Source organism: Phyllobates terribilis, unplaced genomic scaffold (genome assembly GCF_046119375.1).
Source record: "Phyllobates terribilis strain yellow unplaced genomic scaffold, ASM4611937v1 Scaffold_4__5_contigs__length_816908805, whole genome shotgun sequence".
NCBI lineage: Eukaryota > Metazoa > Chordata > Amphibia > Anura > Dendrobatidae > Phyllobates > Phyllobates terribilis.
The window spans coordinates 749706105-749724196 of NW_027362764.1; the positions used below are offsets into that span (position 1 = coordinate 749706105).

Here is an 18092-nt window from a genome sequence, read left to right on the forward strand (position 1 = left end):
GAAGCCATATGCAAGTTTTACAGCTAGAATACATTTTGGGGCCACGCATTATTTAGGACTATAATGAGCGTCTTGGGTGTGATGATCAGTAATCAGTCGGCGTGTAATTATAACATACACTAAAACTGGGCTAGAATCTACTCAAGGTGAACCTACTACTCCATACTTGGCAACAAATAAATTGATACTTAAAGAAGTTGTCCACTACTTATACATTGATGCCCTATCTGTAGGACAACTAATACCTGGCATTCTCTCTACAGTTCAGAAACTCTTGTTGGACATTGCTTCTAAGGTCTCGAAGAGGTAATGGATCATGGTAATGGTCGCTTGCCTTCATGACAGTCACATGACGAACAGAGGAGACATCATGGGACGTCTCAAGAATTATATAGTCTGAAGGATGGTGTACGCCAATTTTCTAGGTCAAAAGAATAATTGGGCAGATGCCATTGTACCCATGAAAACCAATTGTAACAGTAGATTTATCACCGGCACCGTAAAGCAAACAAGCGAGACATTACGTTATCGCATAGTTGAAATGTACAGGTTGTGTGCCGAGATTCACACCTCTCCGAAAACAGCCATTAAAGAGATCATAGTTCAGGAAAAGGATGATTGCACACGCCACCAGGACTACCGACAGACCACATTCAATGAAATATCCCAAAAACCACATCCGGGTACTCAATGTATCGCTATACATGTTATGACTCTTATTAGAATTCTTGGAACTTTGATACTGAAACATCGCAGTGTCCTGCTGGTTAAGCCTCTTGCAAAATTTTTGAATTCTGAAAAAGAAAATTTTTGAAAAAAAATTAAGGAAAAATTTTGGGGTTTTCTTTAAAATAACCACCTAACTAATATGACTGATGGAGAGTGGGAAATACACTGCTGCCGGACACCACAGGCAGTGGCCAATTAACCTGGGGAACAAAGGTTCAAGGGGCTGCCTGATGCAAACAAGATATCACCTATCCACAGGAAAGGTGATAACTTATTGATCAGTGGCGGTCCGACCACTGGGACCCAAACTGATCGGCCGAATGGGGCGCTTTTATCGGGGTTTGAATGGAACGACCACTGCGCTCAACTTTTTGGGCAAATGGAGTGGCAGTCAAGAATGTGCACTACCGCTCCATTCTAACAGGGGTAAAAGTGTAATGGCCGACAGCTCCTGATGACTGACAGTTTGGACCAGAAACATAACTGCACCACTGGTCCAAACTGTGCGCTCTGCCATGCTGCAAGCTGGGGCACCAGAGCTGACGGGATCTATCAAACTGGCAATCTTCAGAGCAACACTTACAAGCTGTTTCCAATGAAGCTTGCAAGAGTGAGCTTCATGCCTAGGAAACCGGCCACCTCTGATAGTCCTCAGTGGTGGCCCGAAATCCAAGCTACGAGCTGTAAACTATGGAATTAAAAGACTTTCTTGAGATAGATGAGGATTTTTTTAGGTGAAGGAAAGTAAAGTTGCCCGTTTTTACAATTTTACACATTTAGGTAGTTGAGACAACCCCCTTTAAAACTATGCTCAAAGCTACAGTTGGAGGACTACCAAGACGAACGAGGGGTCTAGTTCTGGTGTACGGGTAATTGTGGGTGACTTGTATTGGAGACTATAGCTGTAGAGGCATTCTGGGGCCAAAATATTTATGGCTGCCAGTTTGGGAGCTTTATAAATGGAATTCAACTGGTTTTGGTAGCCGATGAACTCAACTGTAGCCCAATTAAAATGGGAGAAGACGGACTCCAGTGTCTTTGCAAAATTTGACTTGTCAGTGAAATTACCCGAGCCGCAATAAGCGTGCGGATCAGCCAACCCGGCTCCCTCCCTTTTTAGAGCCATAATTAAATCCGTCACAATTAATAGACATGGAGGAGGGGGGCTAAGTAAACAATCCAGCAGATGTAAGAAAAGGCCTGACGTGACCCCCGTCTTACCCTCCCACTATCAGATTTGTGTTGGCATACGCTCTGCCTGCAGCCCGAGACGAGCGGCTCTTGTTTGCCGGCTGTATTTAATCAGCCCATCTTTTAGGTTTATTATTAAGCCGACAAAAGAAGAACAAACACGACGGGCGTCTGAGCTGTGATTATATGGCCGCGCTGGCCCTTTAATAGACGGCTACCTTTTCTGATCCGAGGGCCATATTGTCACACTGAACCACCCCGATAACACCTAGAGGGATGGGAACATCAAAAGTAGATGCCATAAAGGAAGGGCTTGGACATATATTCGGAAAAGGGGACTCTCATCTCTTTACTATAGTTCATGGGTGTTATGGTCATTTCTTTATCCAGAAAGTTGGGGGAGACCCAAAAATTCTATTATGGGCCACATGTAATCCCTGGGACACCCCTTAATTAGACCTATGCAAGCCTCCGAGAGGTCAAAAGTGGAGCAGATCCAATCTTAGGAGCCATTGCTGGGTCAGGTGGGCAATGGTTGAAGTCTGCAGGAAGGCTCAACTCTGTTACCTTGCAGCGCTGGGGTCCTGGGTTCGAATCCAACCAAGGACAACATCTACATGGAGTCTGAATGTTCTCCATGCATGCATCGGTTTTTTTGAGGTTTCCTGTTAGACCCTAAATATATACTGATATGACAATCGGCTTCACCTAAGTGTGTGTCTGAGTGGTCAGTAGACATTTTACTTCTTTTTATATTTACATGCACTCACGCTTTACAGCCCCAAACCACCTTGATCATTGGTCAGATGCAACAATTAACAGCCATTACCATTGAAAAGGTCCATCATCTGGCGACATATCAAAAAAAAAAACAATGAGGTTGGAGATACATAGAGACTTAAGCCACAACACAGGTTGCATGGCCAAAGATCGGGGTATTCCGCTGCTTCCTGACATATTGCAAGTGAACGGGGTGGCAATGCAACCTGGAAGGCAAACATGGCAAGCAAGATGCAAAAAATCTGCCTGGTTCCCGGGGGGGGGGTATTCATTCACATTGTGTTGAGATACAACAATCTTTGCCTGCGACACCTGTATCTTTGCTAAAGTCGCCTTGTCTATAGAGACGTAAGGGCGCATTGGTGGCCAACCCAACTGACTTAGGACAAAAATAGGGATCTGTCATACTGGGGTCCTAAGACCTGAGCCCACCATTTGCTCACATAACACTGGTCTTCGATCTGGTCCATATACTGACATATAACCAACGTGGAAAAAAAAAGTAGCAAAGAATAAGTTTGATAAACTATACAAATCTAAGGAGAAAGGACCCAACGACACATGCGGTGAACGGCCGTCAGATCCCCGGTCCCAGCAACCCCCCATGTGTAACATAAAAAGCCGCGGCGGACATGTGGGTGATGAAGAATGCCGTGGGCCAGCGATAACATGTATGTGTGGTTTACATACCAATTGTGGGAGGCACATCATATGTCATCCTGGGCAGCGTCACAACCGCAGCCCCATTGTGCTTAACCAGACAAGTATTACAGATGAGCTCAGGGATAGGGGTGACCCCAGTTATATGGTGGCTAATTCTTACGGCACATTTGGACAAAGCTTGGGCAAACCTTCCTTTGGTCGCCTGACGAACAAGCATGGATCATTTATGCCAGCGGAAAATCATCGTCATTGACAGCAACATCGTGCTGTATAAACAGGGAATGTGCTGCCGACATCACGATTCTGTTCTGCTCCCGTTGCATTTCTCCAGCTGTGACTCCATCGAACAACTTGCATGTGGTATTATCGGTGGTCGTTAAAGGGGTAAAAGGGCCAAGATCAGCCCTTCTAAATGAGAGCCAAGTTGGCACTATCAGATCAGTGGGGGTCTGACTTTCGGAAGCCCCACTCGGGTGAGCGCCGCAGTCTCTCCACTTTTTTGGGTTACCCTTCATGGCATCTTGGTGTTACAGCTCTGTGCCGTTTTGCTTGAGGAGTCGGACCCCCACTAAAATGTTATTGAAGGCCTCCACCAACAATAGACTTATTAATTTTATAAACCTGGTTCTGAGTTATGTAATAATACAGAGCCCACATCCTCTATCGCTGCATATCAGGAGTCAATCTCTTGAGTATTGAAGGCTTTGGGGATGGAAAGTATCTGCTGCAACAAGTCATGGGGTTCCCAAAAGCTGCCCAAAATACCCAAGGTTATGCTATTTTCTTATATAGCACCATCATATTCCGCAGCGCTGTACAGACATCATCACTGTCCCCATTGGGGCTCACAATCTTCCCTATCAGTAGGTCTTTGGAGTGTGGGGGGAAACCGGAGAACCCGGAGGAAACCTACGCAAACATGGGGAGAACAAACTCCTTGCAGATGTTGTCCTTTGTGGGATTTGAACCCAGGACCCCAGTGCTGCAAAGCAACAAGGCTAACCACTGAGCCACCATGCGACAGGTCGGTATTGCTGACTATATGATGATGGCAGTTGTTGGTGGAATTTAGCATTGGTACTGTTGGATATCAACATGGCCAAGTCGTAGTTGTTGGAAGTTTATAAAAATATCATTGGAAGTTTATAAAAATATCAGAGGCAAACAGTCCTAATCCTTATTAATATGTTCGAAATGCAAATTAGTATACAGTCTTCTCTCACGCTGCACCTACACACTGGAATGCTTGCCTCAAACCATCCGAATACCACCTCTCCGTGTTGAAATTTTCACCCTGGCCCATAATTTTCTTGAACTGCCCAGGTTGCACAAATCTCTTTCCAGGGCTTGTGGCTTAAAGGGAATCTGTCAACATTTTTTTCTATGTAATCTGAGAGCAGAATGATGTAGGTAAAGAAACCCTGATGCTAGTGATGTGTCACTTAGTAGGCAGTGTGTTGCAGTTTCAATAAAATCAGTGTTTTATCAGCAGGAGATTATCACTACAGCACAACTAGCCTTGTGACTCTTGGTTCAACCACGCCCCCAACATTGATTGGCAGCTTTCTGTCAATATACAGTGTACACAGAAAGCAGCCAATCGGATGTGTGGGTGGGGTTATACACAGAAATTTACCAATCAGAGGTGTGGGCGGGGTTATACAGAGCTCAGCATTCTGAGCTCTGCTAGATCTACAGCAGACAAAATAGGGATTCTATCAAAATGACAGCAAGCAGCCCCGTAAGTGACACATTGCTGGAATCAGTATCTCAGCCCCTATATAATGCTGCTCGCAAATAATATAGCAAAAATCAGCTGAAAGAGTTCCTTTAAAATGTAAAAAAAATTCCAACTAAAGCCTTACTGCGTCCCTTCCCTCATCCCTCTTAAGTACAGGCTCCTATTTCTCGCCATATTCATTATTTCGCATGTTTATTGCTTCCCCGATTGCACAGATCTGTGGCCAATGTGGGCGGAATATAAATATTTATTATTATTTCTATTATTGCGCCACCACCACAATAACAAGAGAAGCCACATAATAATAGGCGCAGGAAACCGCCTATGGGAACACGTTCCGGTTCATGCACATGTTAGGATGTTGTATTTTTCTGATACAAAAAAAAAGTAAAAATTAAATGGAAGGAAGAGCGTAACGCCCCATTGTACGGGAAGTAAACCTAAATAAACATGTACAGCTCCAGGTCTCCCAACACAAGGGGCTTAGATTTCAGCAGATCTGTAACAGGGAACCTTGGAATAACAAGGGCGACCTTTCTGACCCGCAAACAATAACAGTGCCCTTTAATTGTGTCCCTTGCTTTCAGGCAAGACTCTTCCAATTCTGTAGTGGGGTCGACTTCAAAGTATCCCTTACAAGCAGTACACTGCCGGTGTTTATGGTAAAACCACTGCCGCCCCGAAGAGGACGATCTGCTTACATCTGATATTTACTTATTATATTGGGCTATAATCCATCATATCCACTCTCACCAAAGTTTTGGAACTTGAAAGTATAGCCAGTCCCCAAAAAAATACTCTTGCTTGAAATCGTCAGTTTCAGCCTGGTATCACTATGGAATTTTTAGTGTCAGTCTGGAGCACCAAAAGCCAGCACAATTTTGTAGTGTGCAAAAAAAAAAAAGTCTTTCCAGATATGATGGGCAAAGCAGACTGGATCATATAATGTATGTATTACCCTAAAAAATATTTTTCTAACAAATTTTGGGGCTGAAAATTGCCCTACATGAATTCGATATGAAGCTACGAGTCACTGCTGATAAATAAGCGTCAACAACGTAGTGTAGGAAGTTGTAAAAGTCGCACCTATTGACGTGGCCGGTCATCCCATGGAGGGGGTCGGATTTTATGGTGACACCCTTGTGAGCACAGGTTGACATTACAGAGGTATTACGCTCCAGACCAGAAACCTACGCAGGTTACATTACAGAGGTATTACGCTCTAGACCAGACACCTACGCGGGTTACATTACAGAGGTATTACGCTCTAGACCAGACACCTACGCGGGTTACATTACAGAGGTATTACGCTCTAGACCAGACACCTACGCAGGTTACATTACAGAGGTATTACGCTCTAGACCAGACACCTACGCGGGTTACATTACAGAGGTATTACGCTCTAGACCAGACACCTACGCGGGTTACATTACAGAGGTATTACGCTCTAGACCAGACACCTACGCGGGTTACATTACAGCGGTATTACGCTCTAGACCAGACACCTACGCGGGTTTTTCCTACATGAACACTGTATATACACGTGGCGAAAAAGCAAATACAGATGGGCACGCAGATATAAGACGTAAACATCTCCACAAAGCAAACGTTGCATCAGGCGAAGTCCTGCGGAAAAACACATGTTCCCTAATCTGGAGCTCATCGTTTATGATGTTTTCTTCTCTACTTAGGTTCAAAGCTAAACTCACTACCCTACTAGCTTACTGTTACCCGAGAGCAGTGCATTATAAAGGGCTTGACGTCTTCATTTTCCAAGACCCATTGATGACAGATATAACTAAGGCTATGTTCACATGGAGGGTTGGTTTTTTGGATAGAAATACCTCCTGAAAAACATATTAAAAAAATGTCCGGAAAACTGTTAGTCTTCATTTCTATGAGTATCCACTTTTTATTGTTCACAGGAAGAGCATTTTTTTTTTCTTTTGAAAAAGTTTTGAAAAATGTCCGGAGGGTAAAATAAAAGTGCAAGTCACGTTTTTGAAGGGGGATTGTGAAAAAAAGCTTCAAAAAGGAAAAAAAAAAAAAACTTTTTTAAAAAACAGAGCCCCCCCAGGCATCCTCCCCTTCACCCCAATGCTGCCCCACTGCTTCCAGCAAGTAGAGAGCTGGCTCAGCCAAGTACATGTGGCCCATTTACTTCACGCATGGCCACATGTATCACTGAGACAAGCAAAGAAGACAGCGGATGTAATTAATAATTAACTAATTAAAGCCACACAAAAGTGTTATAATATCATTATCCAGGGGTGGTCAGGAAAACCTGCTGCCTTAATGGAAAACCCACTTATGAGCACTTTATACAAATTGTTGGGAGTAAATGAGAAAATGCATTGTAACGAGATAATTCTACGTGCTCTCGCTGAGGATACAAGGGTCAGATCCTCAGTGTCAATAGGGTCTCCAAACTGACTTATAAAGTGGGGTCCCCTTTACTACCACCACACTCCCCAGTGGCCTCTGTCGATAACTATTCATGTGCACACAAAAAGAGCCCAAATCAGTTGGTTTGGGCTCTACTTGTTCCAGACACAAAAATGTATACATCACAGGAATGTCCATATTTAAAGAGGTAAAAAGTCATTACTTATCCACAGAAGATAACTTCTAGATCAACGACAACCCCACCAGTCACCACCATCAGTGGAGGTTTCAGCAGTCGGAAACCCACTGATCTAGAAGTTTTCTTCTGTGAATAGGTGACAACTTCTTCTTATATACAGTGACCAAAATCCCTGAACAAAGTCAAGAAGTTGCAGTTCCTCTACACTTTGCTAATTTTTGGGCAGAGGAAATGAAGCTGACAGACCCAACCATCACCAGAAGGTGTCAGACTTATATGTCACAAGACTAGAGACTAGGTCTCCCGGTCTCCTCAGTCGACATGACTGTGTGCATCACTTTGGTAAGGGTAACTAAGAAGCATGAAGAAAGTGTACACACAGAGGCGAGGATCCATCAGGAATGCATTACTCCCAAGACTACTACAGGAATGCTTTATGAATTAAGAATCTTCCAAACATTAAATATGTACAGATATTTAACATCACCAAGGAGTTCGTATCCATTATTATCCCCTAATCCAATCAATTGTTAGCAAAATGATGTAAAATCCCGGCTATTCCAGGTCCAAGAGAAATTGGTATAATAAAGTGCAATCACCTCTACACAAAGAATATAGATAGAAGGGTAGGCAGAGAGAGAAAGAGAGAGAGATAGAGAGAGAGGGTAGACAGATAGAGAGAGAGAGAGAGAGAGGGGGTAGGCAGAGACAGACAGAGAGAGAGAGAGAAAGACAGAGAGAGAGAGACAGAGAGAGAGAGACAGAGAGAGAGAGACAGAGAGACAGAGACAGAGAGACAGAGAGAGAGAGACAGAGAGAGAGAGACAGAGAGAGAGAGACAGAGAGAGAGAGACAGAGAGAGAGAGAGAGAGAGAGAGAGAGAGAGAGAGAGAGAGAGAGAGAGAGAGAAAGAGAGAGAGAGGCAGAGAGAGAGGGTAGACAGATAGATAGAGAGAAGGGGGGTAGACAGAGAGAGAGGGGCAGGCAGAAAGAAAGAGAGACAGAGAGAGAGGGGCAGGCAGAGAGAGAGAGGGGGTAGACAGACAGATAGATAGATGGGGGTAGGCAGAGAGAGACACAGAGAGAGAGGGGTAGGCAGAAAGAGAGAGAGACACAGAGAGAGAGAGAGGGATAGGCAGAAAGAGAGACAGGGGGAGAGAGAATAATAAATATTTCATATTTGTCTATTAAATATCTGCTATAAACAGTTTTTTTTTCTCCAATTGGATGTAATACTGCAACATAAAACTCAATTCCGTTCACCAACAAGAGACATAAGACCAGAAACCATGAACTACAGGTGTGAACAGAGCCTAATACACCAGAGCAACAAAGAAAAATAACCGAATGCTTCAGTTATTAGCAAGGTACATACAGCAGAGGAATATCCAGAATTGTTATCTCTAGAGTTTGATGACAGGTTCTCAAGTGTGACCTATGGCGGTGCAAACTGCTGACACACAAAGCACACTTGTGTCCTGTGTACAGCGATAGACACATATAGAATTCACCTATAGATCGCCCGAGAAACGCTAAACTGCAAAACACTGAAGGAAAATATATATATATATATAATGTATAACATATATGGAGACAGACGCCCTACATACAAGCCTCTATAGAGGTACTTTATATATGAGGACGACCCTTTAATACCAATGCTGCAAATTCCTCACTCCATAGCAACATGAATCCAGTCCGGCCCCCTATACGTGGAGTCACATGGGGAGGGGGCGACAAACCGGCTACTGATTCCATAATATAAGGGGATTGGCGGACAGGTGCCAGCTTCTCACGTAGATACAGGTCAAAGCGCCAGCACCAAAAGGGTTAACCATGGACACCCACATAGTAGTCAGAGGCCAAAAATCAAGGGGGTCACCAAAAAATAAAATAATATAAATAGGATAAAATGCAGGAAATGAGCCCCTCTAATGAGGGTGACCCCCATCTCCTGTGCAGACCTCCAGTATTGACACCTGTTTACCGCCCCCCAGGGGAGAATTTGATCAGCTGTTAGTATGGAGCTGGCAACACAGACACAATGGGTGTACAATCTGCCCCCCACCCCTAGTATTGGGTGCCAGGATGCCCATGGTAAGAATTGCTGACACCTGCCCCCCTGGTGCACAGTAACCCTGTATTATCAGTGATCGGATGGGAAATTTGCCAGATCCCATCAGGTATCATGCCCGACCTGATCACACACACACAGATTTACCCCCGAAATACAGATGTGCAGAATTGGGGGCCAGTCCGATCAGTGATTGTCAGAGCAGCCGACCGTCACCTGTCGGATCGGGCAGATTTCTGCACATCCAGGATCCGGCACAGATAGTGTTACATCCCCCGGCTCTGCTCATCCTCTTACCTTCATGTCACTGATAATGGTCTGGAACAGACCCCCCAGGGCACTGCACTCCTTCTCTATCACAGCCTCCATTTTTCAGTATGGGATCAATCCAGACACTGAGCAAAGGAGCGAGGGAAATCCAGCAGATCAGCAGCAGTGGGCGGGATCCCCTCTAGATCGGCAGCAGATCCCCCTTCTAGGATCAGAGTCTCCTATTTGCAATCCTTGTATTCACAGGAGAAGAGAAGCCAAGGAAAGGGATGGGCTGTGCAGACCCCCAGCTACAAAGCCTTCTGCAGGCAGCTCACAGGCTCAGGATCACCCCCCAGTGCAGGATCCATTGCAGGACATAGCACAGAGATCCAGGCGATCCTATGGGTGATTCCGGGAGTGAATGAGAGCAGATAGCAGTGGGATCTGTGGAGGAGACCTGCGGCTGCAGCACAAAACCTTCTCTGTCAAGCGATGCACTGCCTGCTGGCTCTTCCCCTTCCGTCTGGATAATGGGACCCGCACCGGCGCCCCCTGCTGGAAATCCTGAGGAACTGTTACCGTATCCTGCACTGTTGTGTCTGCGACGCCTACACTGGTTACATGGAGGCTACAATGTATCGTCTGCTGCAACCTGCTGCTGGGTGTTAGCACCCAATACTGGATTATATTACATTATATATATTATGTTATATTATTATTAATATTATTATTATATGACATTATAGTATTTAATTATATTGTTATTTTACATTATTATTATTCTTACATTATATTTTTTATTTTTAATTATTGTTGCTATCATTATTATATCACACTATTATTATTATTATTATTATTATTATTATATTGAATGATTATTACTTTATATTGTAATTATTACATTATATCTTGTCTTTTATTATCATTAATGTATCACATTATTGTTATTATTGTTGTTATTATTATATTACATTATTATTACTACATTATTACATTATATTTATTATTATTACCATTATTATATTACATATTATTTTATTTTTCATTATTTCATTACATTATATATGTATATTATATTACATTTTTATTATCATTTTACAATATATTCATTCATGTTTTATTGTTTAATTACATTCTGTATTATATTGCATTATTCTATATTATACTATATTGCAATATTGTTGTATATTATTGTATTATATTATTTTGTGTCCTCATCTGATAATACATCTCTTGTAGGATTTTCTTTAACTAGGAAAGATGGGTGATGAACAACATGGTCGCCACTACATTATCTACTCAGCTTTCCCAGACTTCTGAATGGTGGCTCAGTGGTTAGCACTGCAGTCTTGCAGCGATGGGGTCCTGGGTTCAAATCCCACCAAGGAAACATCTGCAAGGAGTTTGTATGTTCTCTCTGTGTTTGTGTGGGTTTCCTCCAGGTTCTCCGGTTTCCTCCCACACTCCAAAGACATACTGATAGGGAGTCTAGATTGTGAGCCCGATGGGGACAGTGATGATGATGTCTGTAAAGCGCTGTGGAATTAATGGCGCTATATAAGTAAGTATGATAAATAATGGAAGCTCCCATAGATTGCTAAAATGAGGGACCCCCACAACTGGGTGTAGGTGTAGAGCAGTGGTTCATACCTCCCACAGAGTTGCATGGAGCAGCAGCGTGAACGGTCAATCACCTCAATACAGGGAGCTGAGCAGTTATCACCTCTCTAGCCAGATCTGTCTTCATTTCTGTCATCTGAGACAAAGGGATCAGTTTGCTCCATAGACTTATATCTAAAGATCCTGGACAAGGTAAAGTGGCTTATCCCCAGTCACGCAATACTCGGGGTGCAGGGCTCGGAGGTGCCCCAATGTCCAGCGAATCATAGGTCCCAGCGGTCAGACGCCCAATGATTGTACATTTATCTCGTATCCTGACAGATAAATCTCTGGAAGCGGCTGACTCCCCTTTCTCCATTGAGAACACATGCACACTCACCACCAAACCAATTGTGCTTTTACGTGTACTGCTATCTCCTTACAGGTGTTGAGGAAACTCCTATATCAACCAATCACTGATCAACCTGATCACATCAGCCAATCACTGGTCATCCTGACCACATCAGCCAATCACTGATAAACCTGACCACTTCAGCCAATCACTGATCAACCTGATCACATCAGCCAATCACTGGTCAGAGCTGGGATCTTCCTGTGCCAACGCTCAGGTAGTCACCAGAGATCCTGAGTTGGATCACGAGCCTGATATCATTCACATGAACAGCTTAAAGAATTGGAGGATTGAAACTTTTTAAAAGATTTATGGTCTTTTCATTATATTTTCATATTACATACTATTAGGCAAATCCTGGAAAACTTCCTTAAAGGGAACCTGTCTGCAAAAAAATAAGAATTCACCTGCAGCCATAATGGTAATCTGTAGGTAAATATGGACTCGCTTGTGATCAATCTGCTGCAGTCACCCATTCTTCCTACAGTGACACTGCAGGGAAAACGTGGAATTACAAGCTTCAGTCCTCCTGTCTAAAACATCTATAACAGCTAATAGAACATTACTATTATCTCTTTTAAAGGAGTTGTCTCATGAAACAACTTTTTTCTACATGTCCTGGGAACCAGCGCTAAAAAAATAGTAGTAGGTGAAATACGTTGTGTTCGAGGGAGGAATTCACCATCTAAACAGTTCTACCTCCTGTGACCTCAGCTGCCGTCTCACAATGCTCCTTTCATTGCAGGAAGAAGTTAATATAAGATATGAACAGAATCTCAGAACTTGTCCTACAAGTCGCACTGCCAGTCACACCACCAAGCAACACCTGAGTGCACACCGCCCACCTGTCCTACATAACTCGTATATCCTGCTGACAACCACAGCCAGACAGTCAGGGCCGGAGGTACGGGCGGGGGTAGATGTGACGTCTATGTCCTCCGAATGATGGTCACCGGGGAATGAACACTTAGGGATGTTATCGGAATATTGGACATGAAGAGCATAAATATATACCAAGATGTCTGCAGTGAATCACATCTGCAGGATGCGTACTGTAAGGACAATGTCACCATGGGTGGCAGGGCTTCATGTGATGGGCATCAGGCAACAGATAACTTATCATCCCTCATAATCTGGTGTCAAAAAGTCGCAAATCATTTTAACTTTTTATCTCCCTCATTGCACTTTTCTAAAAGGTGGACGGAGGTTTGTGGCCAATGGTGCAACCTCCGCAGCCCAAGAAATGCTCTGTAATTATTCTAACTCACCATAGATGCACATGCGCCTGATACCAACCATCCATCAGAGGGGCAGGAATATCATCGGTGCAACCAACAGGGGCCCGAGGGATAAGGGGGAATTGTGCATTATAATGAGCCATAGGACTGCAGAGGGCCCAAATATTGATCTTACACAGGGGCCACTTCTGTCTGTGTCTGCTCCTAATCTAGCCCATTATCTTTCTCTGTCTATGTAGTTTATCTGTGTATTTGTTCTATCTTTGTATCTATCTATCTATCTATCTATCTATCTATCTATCCATCATCTATCTATTATCTATCCGTTATATATATATATATATATTATCTATCTATCATCTATCTATTATCTATCCGTTACATATATATATATTATCTATCTATCTATCATCTATCTATCTATCTATCCATCTATCTATCTATCTATGCATCCATCATCTATCTATTATCTATCCGTTAGATATATATATATTATCTATCTATCTATCTATCTATCTATCTATCTATCTATCTATCTATCTATCCCAGGAGTGGAAACACAGACAGAAGAGGGGCTCCTGTGCAAGAACAGATTATATGGGCCCTTTGCAGTCCAATAACTCATCAAAATGCTTTGTTCCACCTGCTTTGGAGGTGATAATGCCCCCCTTACCTCTTGGACCCCTGTGTGCCATACAGGTTGCATCAGTGGCCCACCACTGATCTATCTGATGTGTATGAGGTCTCCCAACTCTCCCCTGATGAATGATATTGGAGAAGAGAAGAATCAGGAAGTTGGAATTTCGACAGGATTTCAACTGATCCATTCTTCCTTTCCTTTCCTTCCCTCCCTCCTACCTTCCTTCCTTCACTTCTTCCTTCCAACCTCCCTTCCTTCTTCCTTCCCTCCCTCCCTTCTTCCTTCGTTCCCTTCTTCCTTCCACCCTCCCTTTTTTCCTTCTTCCTTCCTTCCATCCTCCCTTCCTTCCCTCCCTTCTTCCTTCCGTCCTCTCTTCCCTCCTCCTTCCCTTCCTTCCCAACCTTCTTTCTTCCTTCCCTTCTTCCTTCCTCCTGTCCTCCCTTCCTTCTCTCCTTCTTCCCACCCTTCTTCCTTCCCTTCTTCCTTCTGTCCATCCTCCCTTCCTTCCCTCACTTCTTCCTTCCTTTTCCCTTCCTTCCCTTCCTTTTTCATTTCTTACGTCCATCCTTCCTTCCGTCCCTCCTTCCTTCTGTCCATCCTCCCTTCTTTTCATCCTCCCTTCCCTCCCTTCTTCCTTCTGTCTTCCCTTCCTTCCTCCCCTCCCTCCTTCTTACTTTCTTCCTTTCATCTCTTATATCTATCATTGCTTGCAGTCGTTGTCCTAATTATAAAACATTTTATGCTTACACGATTTGTACCATATAGACCTGCAGGAGTGATCTACTTTGGGAGATCCTTCTTTTCCCCAAAGGATTCTCCAATAGATTGATCTCTGGAAGTCCCACAGCTGTAGCAAGTGTTCCTTTTTCCTGCAGCGCCACCAGAGACAGTATGAAGTATTTGACAGCTCCTGCTGAAATCAATTCGCTTTTCCTGTAATACATGGACATGTTTGATCCTCCACAGAGAGAGGCGCTCTTTCCGGCTGTGTTACCCTGTGGATAATAGACGATGGTCCTAACCCCCTTTGTTGACTAATACTGAGGTTTCCTAACTCGAGGATTGCCTTTGAAGCAAATGTCCACATTATGTTTTTAGGTCCAATATTCTGTTCTGATTCATTTTTAATTGTAACTTTAAAAGGTGTTTTCATGATCTAAGAGCTCGAAATCCACTGCACAGACATGACAGGAGATGTCCAAGCTTAGAAAATATGAGTCTATTTTTTTTGCAGAAACAGCGCCACTCCTGTCCATGGGTCATGTATGGTATGGCAGTATTCTCAAGATACAGCCTCCTCTTCCTTGTATGTAAATCTAGTCTTGTTATACAAGTGGGCGTGGTCTCCAACTCTTCTTTAGGACCACACTCTGTCAGCTAAGAAGATTAGATTCATTTACAGTGAAGAGGAGGAACGGAGAGGAGCAAGAACAAAAGAAAAACATCGCCGGATTCAGGAGAACAGCGGCATATACAACAAGTTACAAAAAATATTTATGGAAATTAAATTTGAATGACATTGTGTAATTCTTAATTTCCCCTGTGGAGGTGCTGCAGGCAAATCCAACATTTACTGCAAGATTTCCCTCTCTGATTACAGCTGATCACCTGGGGTCTCAGCAGATAGACCCTTTGTAATTAGTTTTTTTTTCTAGAAAACAGAGATTGTTCACAGCCGAGAACCCCTTTAATGTATACGTTCCTATACATTTTGTACGTAGTAGTGATTTTCTAAGTCTCCCTTTAATTATACAGATGGAGTAATTGTATCGTTACAAGGATCAGAAGCAGAGCTTTCGCCTCATTACTCGGTGATGTGTTCAGTAGCAGCACTAATCTATGTTCTGTATCCCCAGAATACAAGGTTGTTGTGTCTATCCCACCAGCCGCTATAATAACAGCTTTATACACATAATAATGGCCGCTCTATACATCACATAAGCCTTTCAGGCCTAATACCAGCAGAGAGTTTTACGCATTTTTTTTTTTACTTTTGCATTATTCTTGGCTGATCAACAATTCCTTACAGGGAATCTTGGCTGTGATTGTTAATCCTCCGAGCCAGAAAAGGTTTTTTTCATTTTTCAAGTTTGTGCGAAGAATTATATTTTCCAATTACGTACGTGGGAAATGGTTCTTAAGTGTATAACAATGATGGACGTCCATTCGGTCAACATACATGCAACCAGTCCCGATTTTGTTAGGACAGTGTAATGAACTTGGCTGCAAAAGGGATGGGGTACAGCAAAACTATCCCTAAAGTGGGAGTTTTGAGGGTGTTTTGAGGAATTCCTGAAATGAAGCTTAAGTGTGATGAATTATGGTAAGTATGGTCCAGGAGAAGGTGCCACCATGTTCCCAAGAGCGGAGTGCTTTGTCCTGGTAGTTTATTTTTTCCTGCTTGTATACAATGTATATTGACTATTTTGTACCGTGTACTTTAGAGGTTACCCCAAAGTTTGGTCTTTACACCAAGAAGGCTACAGCTGGCCAAGAGAATGATAGCCTTCATGGCTGACATCTGCAGATACAGATAGTCAAGTTTGCCCAGAAAGAGTCTGAGGTTACCAGGATAATATTTATGGTGACACTGATGCATTGCACTGCTAAAAGGGCACAAGGATGGTGACAGGGGCAGCCAGGAGTGCACATTGGCGAAAGTATGGATGATCCAAGCATGGTTGCCTACTGGTGTTGCTTTTAGCTTCTGTTTGAACTAAGACTCAGTCTGGTTTGGATATCTGGAGCAGTTCTGGACCTGAGGCATACTCTGGTCTGGACAATGGGAGGTGGTGGTGGACTGGAGGCTGGTTTATGTTTTTTACATCGGACATGGTGGTGGGCTGTAGACTTATTCTTGTCTGATCATCGAGAGCAATGTTGGCCAGTTCTGGTCTGGATATCAGACATCAGAAGTGGTGGTGGACTGGAGGTTGATTCTGATCTGGACATCAGAAATGGTGGTAGACTGGAGGCTAGAGCAAGTTGACTACTGAAGATTAGTTGTCCGCTGGAGATTGGGAGACTTGGGAGGGTGAGACAGCTGTGAGGAGATTGACCCTGTATATTTTATCGGGTCTATAGTGCTGGCTTCTGCTTCACAGAGGAAGACCTGGATGTGAATGGACAGATGTTGGGCTAAGTATTGTAACTATTGGGGGGATAGGGAGACCGGCCAACAAAAAAGGTAATTTGCAAGTGTTTTACTTAGGGCTTGCTCATACGAGCATATAACTTGGAGGAGTGGTATCAGGCCAATGTTATACTATGGGGCAGTGCAGATCTGCAATTTTTTTTCTCATGCAGATTCAGCATGAGAAAAAATTGGATGCATGCTGCCAGTGTCTCCGCAAATTGGATCACAAGCACCAATGTCATCTGAGTGCAGTCTGACATCCACAGACTCAGATAATGGTGAAGATGGAAAAATTGCGTTCTCCATCTTTTCCTCATCTGTGCTACGATTCTCTCATCCAAGAAAATCGGATCACAGCAAGATGACACTCGGCTCAACCTCTGATCAGAGTTTCATCGGAGTGTGATTAGCATAATCGATCCGATTCTCTTGCATCAGAGAATGATCTTTCTTGTGACCCCAACCCCAGACTATCACTGAAGGAAGGTATTGAGGGAATCTAGGGAACCCTGCAACTGGGTCCAATTGGGACTTTTATACTTGACAGTTCTGTGAGGACCAGAGAGAAGCTGTAGTGGAGACTTTATTAAAGCAATTACCTGTAATGTACAGGTAAAACACTACCATGGGGAATATTACGCTTTACACAGAGGCCATTAATACCAATCAGTTGTCCGTGTAACCCAGGACAGGACAGGTCCTCCAAATAGAAAGATGGACTTTGTATCTACTCTCTACTGTGCCAAGAGATAAGGCTCCTGAACAAGAGACTGTTCCTAAATATCTAAAAGGGTATGTGAAATGTTTTTTTGGTTGTTTTTTTTTACACTTTAGTGAAAACATTTTTTTTTTTTCAGTATAAAAGGTAAAATCACTTTTCTTTGTTGTAATTTTGTTTTCCTATATTGCACAAAGAACAGAAAATCAAGCAAGGTCTAAATCAGGAATTAGCAGCGTGTAATTCATGGTACTTTCCACATCCATCCCTGTGAGGGAAAACAAATCTCCCAACTTCTGTATATGTTTTACACTACAATCTGCAGCAACAATACA

General features: G+C 43.2%; 1 protein-coding gene across 6 annotated transcripts in view; it reads right to left on the bottom strand.

Moving 5' to 3' along the window:
* MTSS1 (MTSS I-BAR domain containing 1) overlaps positions 1-10563 on the bottom strand; it is a 129992-nt gene extending 119429 nt beyond the window's left edge. For 4 of the 6 annotated variants that reach the window (XM_073679873.1, XM_073679872.1, XM_073679871.1 and 1 more), the window contains exon 1: positions 10060-10562. In XM_073679873.1, coding sequence (XP_073535974.1) covers positions 10060-10131 — 72 coding nt within the window. In that variant the 5' untranslated portion in view covers positions 10132-10562. Of the gene's footprint in view, positions 1-10059 lie in introns of all 6 variants that reach the window. The other 2 variants (XM_073679870.1, XM_073679869.1) reach the window with 1 other exon arrangement.
* Between the last annotated feature and the right edge of the window lie 7529 nt (positions 10564-18092).